The sequence below is a fragment of the Ostrinia furnacalis genome, unplaced genomic scaffold, assembly GCF_004193835.3.
Source record: "Ostrinia furnacalis isolate ACB-3 unplaced genomic scaffold, ASM419383v2 OfSCF5820, whole genome shotgun sequence".
Classification (NCBI taxonomy): domain Eukaryota; kingdom Metazoa; phylum Arthropoda; class Insecta; order Lepidoptera; family Crambidae; genus Ostrinia; species Ostrinia furnacalis.
In genome coordinates this window covers 270908-292416 of record NW_021136059.1, presented here as the reverse complement: position 1 = coordinate 292416, position 21509 = coordinate 270908, and the positions used below count along the sequence as shown (strand labels likewise).

The following is a 21509-nucleotide window of genomic DNA, read 5'->3' as shown; positions in this document are numbered from 1 at the left end:
TTGTCGCGCTCGCACACTCACTGCAGGCGCCCGTCGCACAGTCGCGACAGCAATATTCTTACGCGCGAGCGATAAGGATGAGTAGCTTGGGGTCATTGGACAAAATTCTATGTGCTCACGGACCAGGCTTTACTAACGCGCGTTATTCGCATTTGCCACGATGCCAACGCGCTACAGCAGCGCCACTGTATCGATGCAAACGCGCGACCGTGTCGGTCGGGAAGAGAACGGAGGGAGAGTTACTGAATCGCGTTTGCATCGCGACCGAAACGCGTTGATGTGGGCGAGGGCACACAGCTAGCGACCGCATTGCGACTGTATCGATGTGAACGCGCGACAGAATCGCTACTGCATCGCTACAAAAAGTCGCCGTGGGCGAGGGGCCTAAGGTTCAAAATCAATTGAGACGACTCGTCTTGTAAATTGACTTAATGACTGTACTATAGGCACTCAATGCAATTATGAAATGAAATCGACATGCTGATCGTTTAATCCCCAGCAACTATAGTAAATCTACGAGTGTAAAAATAAAATTGGAAATAAATTGTAGACGCAATTTTTATTAGTAACAAAAGATCTTTTTTTACCTGGGAATATGTTCCCAAGTGTTTTAAATTGTGAACATTCATGTGAATCATCTTTCAGATTAATGATGTACTCATGTACTGACATATTTTTTGAAACATTTCCATCCACCAGAGTTCAAATTAAATGGGAACATTTATTGTGTCACGTCTGTATTGTGCTGTCTCGCCCCATTGAGTTTGATTTTAAATGGAAAAGATAATATACCAGATCTTATCCTGTGGTAGTTTAGAGCCAGAAATGTTAATGTCATAATTTATGGGCTATAATTTGTTTTGAACATTGATGCATTTATAAATGTATTGTGAACAAACAGGCTGGAAAGATTAAAACCTATCAAATAGTTCTCCCTTTATCTAAAATTCTGTAAACTTTCTAAATATTCTAATCTTTCATTATTTAGTTTCTTCTTCCAGCTTGTTTGTTCTCTAACTTAGCGCTCATCTCTACAACACAATTTGATAAAGGCCTATATTTACACGTTTGGTGCAACAACACCATGCCTCAAGGTGCTTGTCGAGCGAGGTGCCAAACTGAACAACGTTCCTAAAACCTCAAGCATTGGCTTTTAAATTATTTGGCCTAGTTTTTGAAAATTATACCTAAAAAGTCAGCCAAAAATTTGTGCCATCGGACAGAAATGGCTAAGGGCTCAGCAAGCATCGAGCGTAGATGGCGCTACTGTAGCAATATTAGTGTAGGTAGGCGGTTGACGTAGCAGTAGGAGTTACGTAAGGATGCTAACATATCCCCAAAGACGGCACTCTTCGCTAAGTTTTGGGCCAATCGTTTGAGATTATAGCATTTTTTACAAAATTATATATTAAAGCATTACTTTATGAATTGTTTTAATTTATCTTTATTTTATTGTTCGATCAACAGCTTATTTTTTTAGAAAGAGGGAATATGAAATCTAAATTTAATCTCATCGCAGATTCTGTTTTCGAGATTCGAAAACGACGATTGTTGTGGAACAATTTACTAGTCAATGTAAGCAAAAAAAGTCCGATCTTAATGTGACACTATATCCAAGATTGCTACTTTGTTAGCACAACTTAGCGAGGAGTGGATGGTTTTCTTCCATTTGTAATCCCAATGAAGCACTTTTGTATACTTAACTAAAATGTTAATTTAACCCTTAACTGGTATCGTAAATTGGACATACGTAACTGGTAACGTGGGGGCCGCGCGGCCCCCATACTATCTTTGCTTCCATCAAGCATGTTTTACCTATATACTTTAATAAATGTTCATAAATAGGATGTATCAGGCTAGTCCTACGTAATCATTTAGTTTTTATTTTATATTAACCTTCTTACGTATGAACTACAAGAGATTACATAATAGTAAGAACTTTTTACGTAATATTTTTTTAACGTATCAAATATCCATGAAACCCATCGTTTCGAAAGTCATAACCAAAAATATGTTTATTTTAATTAATCCAAAATATGTGAACTTCATAATAAATAAATATTTATAGTAATGTTTTATAAAAAATGATTAACATTTCATAAAAATAAAAATGTAAATTTTATGATGGATTATCAGACCAATTGTATTTATTTTATCATAGCAGCTGGATTAACCAGGTCCTACAACTCTTCATCTTCACTCTATGCAGAAATAACTTGAGAATCAGAAACAATTTCCTCATTATCGACCGAAAAATGGTTAGTAGGTCTTCACAATGACCGATATTTTTTTATCACTATATACTTCTTCTGGCATGCTAATTTGGAATCAAAAACTTCGTTCTTAGGTATCTTCTATTGTTTTATCACTTAAAAGTCATGGCATCTTGAATCAATACCGAAAAAATAAAAAACATATTAAAAATACCATGAAAAAAAACTAACGTAACTGGTATTGTGGGGGCCGCGCGGACCCCAACACGTGCATAACTTCGTCCTAGTGAATGATGCAGTGCTGAAACACCTGCACCAGACGCGAGTAGTGCCGTTATGAGAATACTAAAAATATTGGCTGCCCACGATGCGTAGACTCTTAGAAATCAAAGAAAACGTCATGCGTGGGGGCCGCGCGGCCCCCACGATACCAGTTAAGGGTTAAGATTGATGAAACGAGCTATTGTGATTGATTCTTTACATTATCTCTATTGCATGTATTTGAGCTGTGAATAAGAGCTACTATTGCTTGCGTATTTATTAATATTATGTACTACCAATGGGGGAAAGCCACAAGCCGTAACTTAGTATATTATATCAAATTCATGACAATATGTATTGTTTGTAGATAGATTTCAAATTGTAGCTCTGTTTGAGTTTGTTTTGAACAATTAATTGTAATTAATATAGTGTTAAGTTTCGTTGACGAGTCTGTTTACGAATTATTTTAGTTCCTTATTATGTTAGATCTCAATTTATCTCGCAAATGTATTATAATACTATCTAATGTTAGACGATTATGAACTCAATTGTACATTTTGAATTCGGTAGCAGGTTGTGAGAATGAATTTAATTGAAAATAGTTGTACGATGACATGCCGTGGTGTTATTGGTCGCACATACAGTTGACAAAGTATTTCAAGCAATAATTTCAGTGTTAATATGCATTTTGTAATATATCTTACGTGTGTTGAATTTTACACTTCAGTTAGGTTTCTTAAATGGTAGATGTAAGTCTCAATTTTAATAGGCATTATTCTCTAACAGAGTTTGATAAATAACGTAACGTTTGTAATAGATAAATTAACTTTCCTTCACTATAAAATAATTATAAATAAAATATTCCAGGGTCCTACTGCTTATTCCTGGTGGAGTCACGGAAAAAATAAAAAATATTTGGAGTGCTCCTACTAATAATCGTGGGTAATGTGATTATTCCATGGAATTAGAGCTACGGAGAACCTAAAATACCAGAGAACTAAGCAGTAAGAGTATGGGGTAAAATATTTCAGATTTGAATACAAACTTTTAGAAGTGCCATTAAGATGAAAGAATAGTATTTTCTTACACGTAGCAATAGTTGAATTGAAAATAAATTCGTAATATATTATATTGGTGAGCCGAGTGTGATCAGTAATCGAACTAGTTTGTTTTGTGCCATGGCCCGAGTCTGGATGTTGCGAGTAATATTTTTGACGCCGCAATATTTTTTTACGACTATTGGTGAAATGAAAGAAATTGTCATGTTATAAAGCCATATTTATTAATAACAAATATTTTTTGTAACTTATTTAACAAATTTTAGAGTCAGCAGTAACACCCGTGTGATTGTAGAATAATGTTGACGAACCTCGAGTGTGAAATAATTGTAGATGGACCAAAATGTTACTGCTGACTTCTGATTGACAAAATCGGCCTATACATACATGCGTTCGAGTATACATTTTTGTCTTTTAAAATGTACAGGGTAAAATTAAATTGTACGTACATAATATTTTACATGCTTAGGCGCCATGCTGTTTAGTCCTTCACTAAAACATTATTTTATATCGATTCTGTTGCTAGATCGAGATTGGGCAGAATGAAATGACATTTTAATCCCTCCAGGGATTGTTTGATCAATGATTAGTAAACTTAATTGTTTTTTTTTTTCGGTTTAAGATATTTTTATGATCATATCATTCGCGGAATGCATTTCTTCTAGCCCAATTATAACTTATTGGAAACGTAAGTTGTGTTAAAAGGCTCATACACACCAGTTCGGATCGTGAAACATCACAAGAGTGTTGATGTAGTAAATGCATAATGTGCGCGTGTCAAGGATTAAAATGTAGTTATATGCAGATAAGAAAGAGTATTGTTTAGAGAGCAATACGCCAAAGTTACCAAAGAAGCGATGCGATCCGACCAGTGTGTAGGAGCCGTAACAGAGTGAGTGTTGCCAGTAGGTGTTGTTGAGCCGCTTGTTCCTGTTGCGGCGGCGCTCATCATGTACATAGTAACACCGGGGACGCGCATTCACAGTATTTTTTCAATATTGTCGACTATTTTTACCTCAAATTCGGTGTAGAAATAACAAAATCAATATACATAAGTATAAATATGCGTGAACGCACGTCCCCGGCCAGAGTCGTGTATAGTTTGTTGTGTATAGCAAGGAAGTGCACTTTGTAATTCGGTAGCCTGTTGAAGTGTTGATAGCTGCGTACGCATTATATTTTTGGACAGACAACTCACTGATTAAAAAGATTAAACAAATATTTAGATTTTCATTTCGTATCAACGGCAGTAACGTGTTTCTCTTTATCGTATGTAATAATGATAATAATAAAGAGCACCATTTAGATTACATATTAAACTTTTTAATCGTGAATCCTATTGATATAATTTATTGTATCTTTTTTCATAAAATGTTAGGCAAAACAATTCTCAGGATTGTTTACAATAGTTACTAGAAAATAAATATAATCACAGGGAAAAACCAATAAAATAATAATTTAGATGACTAGCATAAATTTGCAATCGAGATTAAGCCAAAAGTAATACCTAAAAATAGAAATACTCTATTTGGAACTTAAAATTATAAAAGTGTAAAAAAATAGCAAAGTAGCACAAGTTTTACACGGTATAAAATTAATAAATCACAGATAAAAAATCTCAATTAATAAAAAGAAAATATACCTTCATGATATGCCGACGATGCATAATTCGGTGGTACCTTGACGCTAATACTGAGACGTGAAACAGACGCCATAATCTACCTACATCCTAATACTAAAGGAACATGTCAAGATAGATACTAGGGGAATACATTTTCTGAAACATTTTTACGCAATCAATGATGATTTTGATCAAGAAATTCTAATTTATAAGGTAAGTATAAAACTTTAAATGGAATGGATCTTAGTTTAAACTCGGAAACAAAATGTGTGATCACGAATAAAATAAATCTCTTGAATTATTTTCAAAGCCTCTTAAAACTAAATACAAAACATAAAACCATTTGCTTTTAAGTGTAGTACAAAATTAGGAACATTTAAAGAAACTAAAAAAGGTTATTTAATATCAGAGGCTTCAATACTTAAAAACTATTAAGGATATTGTTCATTCTGATATTTCATTTATCACAATATTGTCTCTTTAGGCTTTGATAATTTAAATATTTAAACGCATGAGTTCCTTATCAATACGACAACTTCATTATGAAATATGGAAGTATAACATATTGTTTTATTAAACCCTAAACTATCACAGTCAGGATGGAATGTGACAGTTGCCTGAACTGCCCTACGGTTTAGGGGGTGTGTCATTAACCGAATTTTCATTTACCCTCACCGATGACCTGGCAGAAGGGTCTCAAATTAAATACACAACCTACGGCACACGCAGTTTTATAAAACACGTTGGCGGTCATGTGATGCCATTACATTTTGATTTGACCCTCACTGGCCCTTTGCCGTCGGTGGTGGTTTATGTAAAAACGTCAAACCAACGTCTATCTAACCATTAGGCCAAAAATTTGCCAGTAGAGTGGTACAGCGCGAGAGGCGGGCAGCCAAATTTTAAAATGTTGACATTTTAAATGCACGCCAATGAGGGCTATCGTTTTTATACTTGTTTAACAGTTGGTACCACTGGCGATTGACATGACTACAGTGGCGCCATCGTGGTGAGTGCAAATGCGATAGTGCCTGCAGCGCTCACCAGTTGGCGCTACTGTTTTCGCCACTAGCAAGTGACAGTGATCTCACTCTATAATGGCGCCAACTGATGAGCGCTAAAACGATAGCCTTCATTGAATGACAGGCATAGCTGCGGCACTCTGTAACTGTACCAATCTCGTGACGGTACAACTATACTCCGCCCAGAGGGAAAACAAATTCGATAAGACTGCTCTCAATCTATATTATCGTATAATGTGTACGTGAAGGCAGTATACTTCACGCTTGGTTTGTGGCTACATCGTGGTAAGGGGAAATAAATGAACACAAGACATCACAAATACTTTATTTTCCTAACATCCGATGTGGGTTACGCTCAATATGAGAAGCAGACATGAGCGACAGCGACAGATAGGTTTGAGTATGTTGATAATTATCAACGTAGCTCATTGACATCAAAATAATGTCGTCTATAAAATTCAGAGCTAAAGAGGATAGACGATCGCAGTCTTATTCAATGTCCAAATGCTTGGAGAAGCTTAGACTTTGCCACCCCCTAACTTATATACGAAAATATGTTCTCTAACATACATATAGAATTAGATCTACAATACATCTATGTGCTAACTATAAAGTTATATCAATACCGGGTTAAGATATATCTCGCCGTAGCAAAAACTGGTCTTGAGTTTAAAAAAAAAGGAATATTTCGTTAAAATTCTTAAACCAAAAATAACAATACCTATAGGTATACATGTTGTATCAAATATGTATCTCGGACACCTATTTTAATTTTATTAATAAAAGGAATTTGCAAAGGAGAATGAGCAAAATGGTCTATGAGCGGCCAACAACGAAATAGGTATTAAATGAAAGTACTATTACTAAGGACTAACTTTTACTATGAACGTAACATTGCAGCTCATTAAGAAAAAAAAAATACATATAGGTAAAATACTTAGATAATATATGCAAAAAAATGTGCATACCCAATGTATAAAATACTTATTAACATTAGTTATGTATTCAAAAGTATTTCGAAACCTCATTATACCGTTTACAAGACTAGCCTATGTACTTTAAATGTATTAATGTATAATAATGTACAGTGTGTCCTGATGACGGCAATAAAATATCCTCGTCTTGATGAATAAAATAAATATAATAAAATAGCCTATGTACCTATATTAAATGTATTAATGTAATTATAGCACTGAGTTCTGACGACGTTATCATTATAACTATTTTTGGAGAAGTTTTTGAAAATATGTATTGAAGAAAACAAGTCATTTTATATTATTTCCTTATTTTTTAGGACTTAATCTTAGTTATTAATAAGCTAAATCTCAGGCTTACATATCTGAAATAAAAATGTATTTAATTCCATTAATAATTACACTACAGATATAAATCTTTTTGAGGGTGATTGTAGGGTGATAGTAAACCAAAAAAACAAAAAATTGTTCCTGGCCGCTGATAGACCAAGCGCCATACGATTTTGCCCATTCTCCTTTCCCTTTGCTTTTTAAAGGTGACATTTGGCCCGCAGACCAGTTTTTGCGTGGACGAAATGCACAGTCGACAGCACATCAAACTTAACATTTTTGCAGCAAAACAGCCCTTATCGCATCTACATTAGATGCCAGTGTTCAGCTTGATTTGCCGTCATCTGTGCCTTAACCCCAGTACGTACATCATAAACCCCCGAGGGCCGGTGAGACGGGCGCCGGGGGCGAAATCCCGGGGCTCCGGATTTCGCGGCGGCCGGCCACTAGTGCCGCAGTATCATCTGGCAGTACAGGAAACTGTCCAACACTGGAAACAAACAATCCCGTAACATTAATAATAAGCCGTAATTAGAGTTTTGCCTTGTTAATTACTACCTGTCTAGAGTCACTCTAAACGAAATAAGTAAGGCTGCTCTGGATGTAAAACTGTTTATAACTCAGGCACTTTTCAATCACTAAGCAATTTTTATTACAATTAAAAACGCTAAATAAATAATGAATAAAGTTCCGCAAAATCATATGAATACAGAAGTATCGTTTATTTCTGTTACCAATTGGCGACTCACTGAATAACGTTTTTAATGTTCAAATAAAATTAAATTTAAGGAAGCATTTATATCATATCGTGTATTGCATGCTTCTGAAAACAAATTAAAAACCTTTTTGGATAGCTATACAACACACGCTACCGTAGGTATAGAAGAGGGCAGTGCCGATCGACGGACCTTCGTCATTCTCAGTGAAGTCAAGGCACATATTATTAACGAATTTATTCGTACACTCATCATTCTATCAATTCCACTTATCACTGTACAGGGCGTTCTGAAAATAGATTCAATCACTATTGACGAAAGGGCTACTGTAGACTGCTAATACTACAGGTATATGCTTTATTTTAAGCAGTTACCTACCTTCATGACTTCACACACGAACAACGGTCGAGGAGCCACGTGGTATGGTAAAAAGAGGCCCTTTACCCAGCAGTATTGTGCAGTGCTGACAAGTAGCTCATACGTCTGCAGCGGGCCTTTTCAAGCGAGTCGAGCAGTAGCCACATGTCCTATCCTAAGGTAAAAATAATCCCACATTATTTGTACTCACGGTATTGCGCAGCGCTGACAAGTAGCTCATACACCTGCAGCGGTCCTTTTCCTTTCAGCACCACTTCGCACAGAAACACGTACACCACTCTTCTGGTTTTTAACAGTGAATCCAGCAGCAGCCAGGTGGTCAGATTCCGGCCGCTGTTAAGCGCCACGCACTACTCGAGCAGTTACACTAGCAATTAATAAATAAACTGTGATTATACTCACGGTATTACGCAGCTGATGAGCAGCTCATACACCTGTGGGCCTTTTCCTTTAATTACCACCTCACACATAAATACACAACACCTGGTCTCAAAAATTGAGTAGCAGTTAAACAGATCACACAACAGTTATACTCACGGTATTGCGCAGCGCTGACAAGTAGCTCATACACCTGCAGCGGTCCTTTTCCTTTCAGCACCACTTCACACACGAAGACATACACGACTCTACTCGTCTCAAACAGCGAATCCAGCAGCAGCCAGGTGGTCAGATTTCGACCACTGTTGAGCGCGGCACTTCGGTTGAGCACCACGCACGAGTTCAGGAAGCCCACCGCACTGGCCACCACCATTAAGCCCGCGATGAAGTAGTGGATCACTGAAAAAGGATGTGAGTTTTGTGAGCTTACTGCTTTTATAGAGCGTTTCATTCACGACGACGCGCCCCACCAAAGTTTGGTCGAGAGAAGCGCGGGGTGCGGGGAGTTTGATCCAAGCAATCCGAGCGTCATTATTGTAGTGTGCTTGTGCACTTATGGATTTTAGCGTGTACCGATAACACTCTATCTCAAACATTAGCGGAAGAATGGTGGGGCGCGTCTTCGTGGATGAAACGATCTATCAATATCCTACTGTGAGTATAATAAATTATCTTGGGACAAATGAAAGGCAGACGTGCTCGGGGTAGGGCACCGACGAGATGGTCAGACGCGGTGAGGAAGACGGTGGGAGGAAGCTTGCATCGTGCGGACCATACAGCTTATGACCGTAGTCTGTGAAGAAACACTATGTGGTCGCGATCCTCATCAGTGAGAGACCGAGGAAGAAAAAGAAGCTTTAGTTTGAATTTAGTTTCACACAGAACCTTACAAATTATAGCTAAATTATTTTTTATGAAGCACAAAGCAGGCAATTGACTGCAATCAAACCTGATGTTAAGTGAGACACAGCCTAGGATATGGTCTATCTCCTCACCAGTAAGTACCTATTCACTCTCGCCTTAAAGAGGCCTAAATTGATATGATGTATAAATAAATTATAATATTCTGTAAGGTTCCATCAAAATCTGTTCAGTAGTTTTTGTGTTACAGAATAACAAAGTTCCATAAAAACATCCTTACAAAACTTTTGGATCTATATTAGTAGGAAATAGATTTAATACAAGTAGTAACATAATTTGTAATTATTACAGAAAATGTATTTAGATATTTTATTAGTTTAAAGTATGAATATGGCCTAAACTGTGAATCTATAAACAGCAGCAAGTAATACTGAAAAAAAAAAATTACATATAATAAAGGGAAACAAATAATTTCATATAATAAAGGGAGGAGAAAAGTAAGATTAAAAGTTATTCATATTCAACTCACCAACATCAGTCCCATCGAGTGGGTCAAGGTAGAATAATTCTGGATTCAGCAAGCGGAGGAGAGCCATCACAAATGCTGTTGTTGATGAAAGCTAGGAAAAACATAAGTTATAAATTAATTTATATGTTCATAATTAAATGCAATAAAAAGTTACATCAACCATCCAGTTATGTGGCAAAAACTTATGATAAAATAAAGCAAAGATACAAATATTTATTTTGTTTGTGTACCTTTATTTATTTTGAGAAATTCGGAATTTTACAATAGGTGTTGAGTTATTAAATAAATAAATACATTTTCTTCAGTTTTGCACAAAATGTGATTATAAGAATGTCTCATATTCTTAATTTTCAATTTTTATCAAATTACTTCATTCAATAGAAAACTCAATAAGTAGACTTTTCTAACAAAAAAGAAAGTACACTAATGAATATCTAAGAGAAATACTTTGTGAAATTATAGTCAAAGTAAAAAAAAATTTTTGTTTACTCTTTTAAATCCCTCGTTAACTATTCCCTCTGACCCTATTTATTTAATTTTAAAATAAATATAGGGAACCATAAAATACTACCATTATCACCATAATTTGTAGTAACATTGTAACATTGGTTCATAAATAAGACTTGTACCTAAAACAATTATTGTTACTACATTGTTCCATCAAATTGAATTTAAATTAAATAAATATCCAAAGCTGTGTCAGTATCTTATTTATTTAGTTCACCTGTAATATTTGTGTAAAGTTGCAAACAATGGGAAGAAATTAATACAGGGAAATTCCAGATTTATTATCTTAGAAATCTAATTACCTACCCTTGACAATAATAATCTAGAAAAGAAAAGCGACCTCGTAACACTTTTACGACTACCGCCAAATTAATTTGTTACAAAAAATAGTAAAATGTTGTACCTATATGTGAAATCAAATATGTAGGTATCGTCAGCTGATTAGCCAATTAAGGAAGCGAACACCACAACCGAGTTAATTAGTGTCCGGCAAGACAGTAAACAGTGAAATCGAGACGTGTTTACTTACAGAGAAAACTGCAGCCACCACTCGGATGTAAACTTTCAGGTCTAGAACAGGCATCGTTTTGGACTGCGTAGACATTTAGGACAATACACAAACACTGACTAATCACTCGTGTATCCACTACACATTGATTGCAAACAGAATTCCAGCTGTTCAAGACAACAAATAAATAAATAAAATCGATATCCGTACGAGACGCGACGCGGCTGTAACTTTTTAAAATTACCCCAAATGTCAAAAGTGACAAGGACAGAAAACGGAACGGAAGATGAGGGGGTATTTTAACAACGATGAATGAAACGGAACGTATTTATATAACGTATTTGTAAACATAAATTTTAATAAAATTACTGCTGTTCAAATTCTGTGGAAATGTGTAATAAAGTTGCATTTCGTATTTAATAAAAGTATTGCTTTTTACACATAATGAATGAATGTTCAATGCTGCCATCTATAGCGTTTTGTTTGCTTTGAACAGAGTATTATTCTTATAGCTTACGATAGATGGCGTTATAAGTTTTTTTATTAGCGCATTGAGCGCAAAGAACTTGAAAGTTTTGCAAGTTTTTTTTTCCGACTGTAAAAATAAACGTTACAATAATGTTGATTATAATACAGCATAATTACAATAACTAAATCTGTCTCAGTATTGTAACTGAATTAGTAAAATTTTCTAGAATTCTAAATTCGCCGAATACATCGACATTACTGTTTTTTTATGGATGGACTGTCCTTGAACAATTAAAATTAAATTCCTACCATTTACATACAAGAAATTACCTACTTATTTATTTTACATTTAATAATTAGATGGACATAATGAAAGTGTTCAAAAGAAAAGCGAACTTCGAAGAATGCCAAAGTTCTATCGCATATAAAGTATTTTTTTAAATTGTATTGCTAATATTATTAAAAAAAATATTTCGTTCTTAGAGGCATCGAGTCTATTCCACAAATATTTACCACAAAACCAAAAATGAAATTGGTATAATGTTTTTTTATAGTTTGACTTAAAAGAAGCAATAAAATAATAATATTAATTCGTATTCGTCACAGTCGTCAACAGTTGTCACCGAAATACATTCACAAAGATTAAAGTTTGGGGCAATTAAAAACAGTTTTTTAGTTTATCCACGGCTGTCGCCACGCCACTCAAGATGGGATTTGCATAGGGACCGTTACAAATGATTGTAAATACCCAAATACAATAGGTACAATTCGAATTAATGAATTTTTTAATGGATTCGAATACAATAATTGTTTCTGCGACTTTTCAAAGCAAAAAAATAAAAAACAATACGTGCAGTTGTTGTAAAGTTTGATTTGGTGGGATTTAGGAATATTTTTTAATATTGCACTAAGTAAATAAGTTAGTACTTTAGGTAAAATTAATTTCTTGGTTCAAAACATATTTTTGATAAGGTATCTAGGTTTCTATGAAATATTATTTTTTTCTGGCTCTCGCGGTTTGCATGATGAAACACTTTCAAATTCATGAAATGGTCAACCTATTTCGTAACTTGATTTGCACAATAGAAAAATAAAATTTGAAATTGGAATGGTCTGGTTTAGGGATGGGGTGTGATTATAATGGACAGGCCACGCGCGGTCATTAGTCAGTATTCATCGCGGAACCACTCGATTCGATTAACTCGATCTCGTTCCAATTAATTCGATTATAAATTTACGAGATGTTGACTGTTATAAATTCTCTTAAATTATCAAATGCATATTATTATTGGGAATAGCTTGATTTACTATTTGGTTACAGACGAGATATTTATGATAACAGTTTTATGATTATTGAGTGCACAGAGAATAATTGCATGTTTGAATTTAAATAAATAGGTTAAACTAAATTTGCTCATCGCGTTTTATTTGTGGCGGGGGAATGATGTTATACCTACTTTGCAGATACTGAAAAATACAAGGCTAATAGTATACATAACATAACTTTACACAAGCGAATGCATATTGGTAATAAATAACATAATAAATAAATCTTAAAGGTATTACTGGTTTCTAGACGGATCCTTCTCCGAAATCTATGGATTTAGGATAAGATCAAACCATTAGGATTAAATGGCTGCTCATCCCGTATTATCTGAAATGTCATCACGACGTTTTCTGTTGCTTGCCGAAGTCACTGTATTATCACTTTACGCAAGAACTATTTGCGTTGCATGCAAAAATATTTTTAGACACACCCTGAAAGAACATCGTATATTTTCAGCGAACTAAAAAGAGTTATCTATCCATCTCAATTTGCATGTTGGATAATTGCGGTCTGTTTTAAGAAAATGTTTATTTTGGCCGTTGGACAATGTTCCAGACAAACCACAGAGAAAATAATTCTTGTTGTCTTTAGCCACTTGCCGGCGCGGTCAGGCGGTGGTCAGTTACAACAACAATAAACTCCACCCCAAACACTATAATGGGAGTACTAAATGAAACCTTGGGGTTGTGCAAATAAGGAATAGTATTGGTTCCACGACTTATCACCCCAGTTACGTCACTAATTGTTGGGCAATAAAGCGATATGTTCACTTGTCGAGTGGTGGATGCAATCTACTTTATTGAATAATAATTGGACGATGGTGTGTGGTCATTGTTGTTTCATACATTGTGTTTATCTAGTAAGATCTATCATACTTTCTGTATCAGTTACGTAAATATCTTTGATGTTACTTAATAAAGTGAGAATTTACTTTTCAGGCAAAGCTTTGTGTACATCGGCTCTAGGTTTCAGGGGCTTTAAAAGGGGCTGTCGAGGAGACTTATAAATAGAATTCAAAATTTATCGTTTGAAATACACACTTACTCCCCATTTTATCGGCTTCAAGAAATATTTAATTTACTATAAAATATTTGTAGTTACAACAATAGGTTATTGTATAATTAATTAGGTGTGCGTGGAAATATCAACGCATTTTTATAGCAATAAACAATGATTAAAAATACCATATTGTAATTAATAGACTTTACTAAGTAAGTACGACATAATTTCCAATGCAAATACTGTCTCTCGATTTAGAATAATATCGGTTATCAAATTATCTATCACCCTAATGTGATATCCAAAATTATGTTGGGTAGTATCGCGACCTCTGTCCGGCCCAATTATGCGGCGCAGATGCAAATAATGTCGCCCGATGTGTCCACAGCGGGGTACAGTCTGCTACAAATTGGCAACCGTTCAAACATCGAGTAGATACCTACTATAACCTGTAACCGAGTTGAGTATTGTCCAATGTGAACAAACCTTTGATTGGAAAATTTAAATACCATTGAGACCATCCATCTCTAGTCAGTAGGTATCTACATTTTGTAATATTGTCTTAAAATCTGTTTTTAATTAGTTGCTTCTTTTCACCTTATTTCGAGGGTTGTAGCAATAAAAAAGTAGGTATAGTCACTGCCCTGGGTACTCTAGTTTTAGAGCTCAAATTGACTATGACGGCTAACGTGCGTTACAACAATGTAGATAAACATCTATTTTTTTGAAAATCAGCTTAATTCATTAATTGCAGGAATGCAAAAACATATTATTATACAAAATATTACTGTCTTGGAATCGCATCCAGACAGAACCTGTGCGTCCATACCATATGTACCATAGAATATGGTAGAGCTAGACTTCTGGACACATAACACATGACAATAAACCTACATTATTAGGTGTTACACGTAAATCCAATCGCAGGTAAATGGTTTCTACATTTTGTTTGTCTATTTGTTTCTATTAATAAGATGGCAAATATTTATTGGCGGGGACTGTACAGCGGTGCATAATAGTAGGGAATTTAGTGCAATGATTTGTATGGAGACCCCTCCACTTTGGTATAGAAGGCTCATTTTTGCACCAGTTGTTCTTTGGGTGCTCCTGAGTAGATTTCCGTCGGTAGACATCGGGAGCCCCCCCTGTGGTAGCAGGGGGAGGGGGGGCAAGTTTCCTTCTGCCGCGCTTCACTTTAAGGCCCATATCTTCAAAACTATAGGTATTAGGGCAAGTGTGGTGTCATTTTCGGATAATTAAAGGATGGCGAATTCATTTCTAGAACAAACTTTTTGCCTTTTCATACAAAAAAATAGAAATATTGAGAAAAAATCACAAAAACTAAAAAGTATTTTTTTAAATAAACGTCGTTTACTTTTATACCATTGGAGATAATCTAATAAAAAAAATATGTACTGAAAGCTACATTTACCAGGATTATAAATATATACCATTGTATGGTACTTTTTTCGAAAAAGGTAGGTGAAAAAAATTTTTTCTTCAGGACACAGCGGGCGAATTTTACTGCGCGTCGGAAAAAAATATTTATTTTATCCATGAATTCATACTATTTGGTTCATAAGCAAGTAAGGATTATTATTTTAGAATTTATTTAGAGTTCCTGGCACATCAAGCTAACATGATTTTTATTTTTTCTTCAATTAATTTTGAACTCTATGTGTAAGACATAAGGTTGAAAATAGCTTAAATACATTTTAATATTGAAAATATCATAAGAAGAACAGTCGGGTAAAGGGAAGACTGAGTCGGTTGCTTGCAACTGACTCTATACGCGAACCCCTTGATATACCTACTAAATTTTAAATAACTTGAAAAAATCATAAGGACATGATTACTGCCCTTGATAGCCCGTAACCGATTCTGATACAAAACTGCCTAGGTTTGTGGGCACTTACAGCACTCGTTCATAGTCAAACATGTAGTATATAATAGTAGGAGGTACTTGATCTAAAACAATACCAGTGGATTAATATGATAAGTGAGAAAAAAAACAGTGGATTGAGTTAATAAGTGGATAGATCTTGAACAAGGGACGACTAGAAAAGAGGACCAAAATCCCAACAGAACAGCCTAATCTGGTTTACCTACTGACAGCTCCAAGCCAAGATGGCCTTGGGAAAGGGAGCGGGCGTCTACTGTAAACACGAACACAGTGAACGTTTAAGGAGGTTTGCTATAGTATTTCAAGCTGAATTCTACGCTATAATTGTGTGCACTAATAAACAGGGGTGTAAAAAACGCAATATTTACATCCTGAGCCACAGCCAGGCAGCACTCAAACAAAGCCATCGCCTCAGTGAAGGTTGAGTCTAGAATTATTCTAGATGCAATCTTAAAGATGAGCAAACTCGGAAGGCATGACAAAGTGTACCTGATGTGGGATACCTGGACATACAAGGATCGAATGCAATGAGAGAGCCGACAGTCCACAGCGAGACAAGGGTCAGAGACGATACCTATTGGGTCAGAACTGATAGTATCTTTATCTAAAAGCATACCTCATGGCCATAATATGGCCATATCCAAGAAGCACAGGGCTGAATGGGAAAGCTCTAACGCGATATAAGCCTCTCCAAATCATTCCTAAAGGGAAATACAGGGTCATGGAGAAAACTCATCAAAGGTAAGCCCAAGCAATTACAGGTACGCAAACTGGGGAACAAACCACATGTCCCACAAAACGGGCCTAACAACAGAAGCTCTCGAACATTTGGAATACATGTGGGATCCATGAAACACTTAATACTGTAAGGATGTGTCTGCTCGGGTCAGCATATCCGGCATCAGAATACTATTAACTGGCTTTCACTCAGACGCTTAATTCACCTAACTAATGGATAGGATTTTTTTGGATGATAGGAAATAAAAAAGGGAGAATAAAAATCCTAATGGCTCTGTTAACTACTTCGATAGCGAATATGAGTTCCCCAGTGTCGTCCAGGCACAACACAATCAACAAAACACAGCAACAATCGAACAGGTACCTTGTCTGCCGCCGCGCTGCTGGTAGGTACTCTGTAGGACGCCGCCGGCCGGTAGTTAGGGCTTCGCCCGGTGTCTTCGGTGGTTCACTTGAGTCACTAACTTCAAGCAAAGTACTGTGGAGGCCTCACACACAAAACATTTCCAAAAAGTCACCAAATTTCACATTTCCGTTGGAGCACACAATAAGCGTGGCACTCGCGGAGCCGGCCCAAACGCGAGAGAGCGCGTTGCATAGTTTTCGTTCGTTTGCCGTCGTGGAGCGCGGCGCTGCTGGTAGTCGCGCGCGCTCGCCGTGTAAGTTTTGGCGGGACGGAGTTGGCGGCAGATTTAAATAGGTCCCGCGCAATCGTACCGTGCTCATTGAAAGCATGTGTGCCTGAACATACACTCCCCCCCGAACCAAGATAGTTACCCGTCCCCTGGCGTCACCAACAGCGAGCCCGCGGCCGCTCTTGGCGGCGGCGACGGCGGTGACGGAGGCGGGGCAGGCGTTGTCGCGCCGCTCGTACGCCGTGTGCATCGTCAGCTTGCCGCGCAGCACTAAAGGACTGTTGATGATGATGATGATGATGATGATGATAGTTACCCGTCCCCTGGCATCACCAACAGCGAGCCCGCGGCCGCTCTTGGCGGCGGCGACGGCGGTGACGGAGGCGGGGCAGGCGTTGTCGCGCCGCTCGTACGCCGTGTGCATCGTCAGCTTGCCGCGCAGCACAGGGTTCCACCACAAGGAGTGGTTAAGCAGTTCGGCTGCCGATGTGCCACGCGAGGCCGCGTCGGCACAGTTCTTGTCGGTTGGTACGTGCCGCCATGTGATTGGGACTTCCGATGTTATTATTTTTGTTACCCGATTTCCCTCATAGACTTGTAATTTATGTGGTTGCGTCCGAATCCATGCCAACACTATAGTACTATCACACCATCCGAAAACATCATCAATGCGAATACCTACTTCGCTCGTTAGTGTATCATAAACATGTTTTATTAAATTTACCAACAAAACCGCACCGTTAAGTTCCGACTGAGGTATTGTAACCTTTTTCTTAAGTGGTGATACGCGTGATTTAGCCAATAAGAGATGAAGAGATACATGACCGGTATCACTTACTGTCCGTAAATAAACAACCGCACCGTGGCCCGCCGATGATCCGTCACAAAATCCGTGTAAGGAGTAGGTATTATTTTTACTTCCGTGTATCCGTAAACGTCGCGGTATCGTAAGCCGAGTCAAGTTAGGTAAATCTGAGAGAAGATCGCGCCACTTCTGTATTAGGGCCTCGGGTGCAGGTGCATCCCACTCAACACTTTTACTGCTATCTCCTGTACTANCCGCCGAATTATCATTTGATACCGAAACCGCCGAATTATTATTTAAAACCGAAACCGCCGCATTATAATTTGATACCGAAACCGCCGAATTATCATTTGATACCGAAACCGCCGAATTATCCTTTGATACCGAAACCGCCGAATTATTATTTAAAACCGAAACCGCCGAATTATTANTCCTTAAGAGCAAAATGACGATTTGTAAGAACTATTTATTAGTCCAAACAAATAAAGAAATTTTGACTTTGACTTTGACTTTGACTGTAGTCATAAAAACTTAATTAATTTTAAATTACCTGTAAATTATGATTTTTGGTCGCATTGTAATTGAAAAAAGTAGCTTGATTGAGTTGAAAAAATAGTGACGTCACTTGCTTGTAGTGCCATACAAAATCTATGGGAGAGTTTAGTTTTGACCGTTTTAAAAAGTACGTCAATTGATTGGTGGTGTCAACACATCTATTCTTTTGTCCCAGGTGTGTCTAAACATCGAGCAGTTCAAAGAAGCCCACCTAGTCTTCCTCTGCCGTCACCGCAGTTCCAACGAAGCGAAGGACCGCGCCGAGCGACCCTTCGCGCTCTCATACTTACGGCTGATGCAGCGAGAAGGCACCACCACGCCCGACATCAACCACAGCCTGTGCGTGTACAAGGTGAGTGGCTCCTGTGTTACTGTGCTCGTGGCAGTGTTACTATGCTATACCACGCCCGACATCAACCACAGCCTGTGCGTGTACAAGGTGAGTGGCTCCTGTGTTACTGTGCTCGTGGCAGTGTTACTGTGCACCACCACGCCCGACATCAACCACAGCCTGTGCGTGTACAAGGTGAGTGGCTCCTGTGTTACTGTGCTCGTGGCAGTGTTACTGTGCTATACCACGCCCGGCATCAACCACAGCCTGTGCGTGTACAAGGTGAGTGGCTCCTGTGTTACTGTGCTCGTGGCAGTGTTACTGTGCTATACCACAGCCCAACGAGGCCAAGGACCGCGCCGAGCGACCCTTCGCGCTCTCATACTTACGGCTGATGCAGCGAGAAGGCACCACCACGCCCGACATCAACCACAGCCTGTGCGTGTACAAGGTGAGTGGCTCCTGTGTTACTGTGCTCGTGGCAGTGTTACTGTGCTATACCACAGCCCAACGAGGCCAAGGACCGCGCCGAGCGACCCTTCGCGCTCTCATACTTACGGCTGATGCAGCGAGAAGGCACCACCACGCCCGACATCAACCACAGCCTGTGCGTGTACAAGGTGAGTGTTCCTGCGTTCCTGGTTTCCGTGTTCCTGGACGGTCGCAGTGTTCCTGTGCTTGTGTCAGTGTTACTGTGCCGTTAACAATGTTCCTGTGCCGTCTTCAGTGTTCCTGTGTTAGTCCCAGTGTTCCTGTGCCGTTACCAGTATTTCTGTGCCTGCATTAGTGTTCCTGTGCCTGCACCAGTTTTCCTGGGCCGGCGTCAGTGTTCCTGTGCTGGTTCTAATGTTCCTGTGATGACCCCAGTAGTTCTGTGTCGGCCTCAGTGTTCCTGTACAGGCCCCAGTGTTCCAATACAGGCCCCAGTGTTTATATGCCGGTTACGGTGTTCCTGTGCGGTCACAGTGTTCCTGTGCGGTCACAGTGTTCCTGTGCGGTCACAGTGTTCCTGTGCGGTTACAGTGTTCCTGTGCGGTCACAGTGTTCCTGTTCTGGTCACAGTGTTCCTGTGCGGTCACAGTGTTCCTGTGCGGTCACAGTGTTCCTGTTCTGGTCACAGTGTTCCTGTGCGGTCACAGTGTTAGCACCGGCCAGCGTAAAGCATAAATTGCAATAGCTTTTCTTAACTCCTATAATTTTCATTTCTCACAGATTAGACAAAAGGAGAGTCCCTAGGTTCACTATTCCCATAACACACTCAGGACTCATGAAACGGCATTTTTCACACATGGCCCCTAGACTGTACAACAAAATACTTGCAACAAGTAAAGACATCACACAACTTGTTTCGGTAACGTTTAAAAAACTTATTATAAAATGGATGGAACAATATACGTACGACACTTTAGAAAAGTTAATCCAGACAATTACTAGTTTCTCTTAGCACACTTATTCACTTACACACAAAATCACACTCACACTATCACACACACATTTTTGTTTTGTTTTTCTATTTAAATTATTATTTAGATTAAAAGATAAAATTTAATCTAAACACTAAATTTTAGTCCTATGTTTTTTTGAGGAGCCTGACTCTCGTTACACAGGTTAACCTTATACGAGAGCGGCACATATCTTGTAATGAGGATCAGTACAGTAGTACACATTTAATAAGGCGCGTCGTGAATCTTCGGCCACGCAGACAAGGACAAAATTTTTCCGATTATGTTCCCCGTCGCACTTGCGCAAGCCCCGCCCATTTCATAATTACACTGCAGGCCAAATACGGGGAATAAAATATTTATCTTTTTGAAAAAGTTTAATAGAGTATTTAAATAAATAAGATAAGATAAGAAAAACTTTATTTGACACAAAAAGAAAAAATAAAAAATAGAACAAATACACTTGTGGTACCCGTCGTTGTTCCCGATTTCCATAACACAAGTGCTTTTGCTACATACTTTGGGATCGATCGGAGCAATGCACGCGTCTAATATGTATTTATTTATTTACTTGCTTTTGCCCGCGGTTTCACCCGCGTGAAATTTAGTTTGTCATAGATCGTCATAAATTATAGCCTATATGTTATTCTGGGTTATAAACAATAATAAGTTTCATTAAAATCCGTTCAGTAGTTTTTGCGTGAAAGAGTAACAAACATCCAGACATCCAAACTTTCGCATTTATAATATTAGTAGGATTATTTTTGTGGGATGTATTTAATCCATAATTTAGAAATGTTATAATTTGCATGCTACATATAATTGTAGCGGATTACGATAATGCACTTTATTTTATTTATCATATCTTTAATATACTGTACTCTAATAAATGGCAAATAAATATTTGAATTTCCGAATGTGAGAAGGTTAATGCTGAATCTATGAATGAA

The 21509-nt window shown here is 37.7% G+C and overlaps 2 protein-coding genes across 2 annotated transcripts; both read right to left on the bottom strand.

Moving 5' to 3' along the window:
• Positions 1-7699: 7699 nt before the first annotated feature.
• On the bottom strand, positions 7700-9003 carry LOC114361562 (uncharacterized). Its single transcript, XM_028316636.1, has 3 exons — positions 8984-9003; positions 8764-8906; positions 7700-7969 (listed from the first exon to the last, which is right to left on the bottom strand). The coding sequence occupies exons 1-3, from the start codon at positions 9001-9003 to the stop codon at positions 7926-7928; spliced, it is 207 nt and encodes a 68-aa protein (XP_028172437.1). The 3' UTR covers positions 7700-7925.
• A 9-nt stretch (positions 9004-9012) lies between these two features.
• Positions 9013-11595, bottom strand: LOC114361576 (uncharacterized). Its single transcript, XM_028316653.1, has 3 exons — positions 11378-11595; positions 10342-10432; positions 9013-9350 (listed from the first exon to the last, which is right to left on the bottom strand). Exons 1-3 carry the CDS (start codon positions 11450-11452, stop codon positions 9028-9030), a joined length of 489 nt encoding a protein of 162 aa, XP_028172454.1. The 5' UTR covers positions 11453-11595; the 3' UTR covers positions 9013-9027.
• Positions 11596-21509: the final 9914 nt, after the last annotated feature.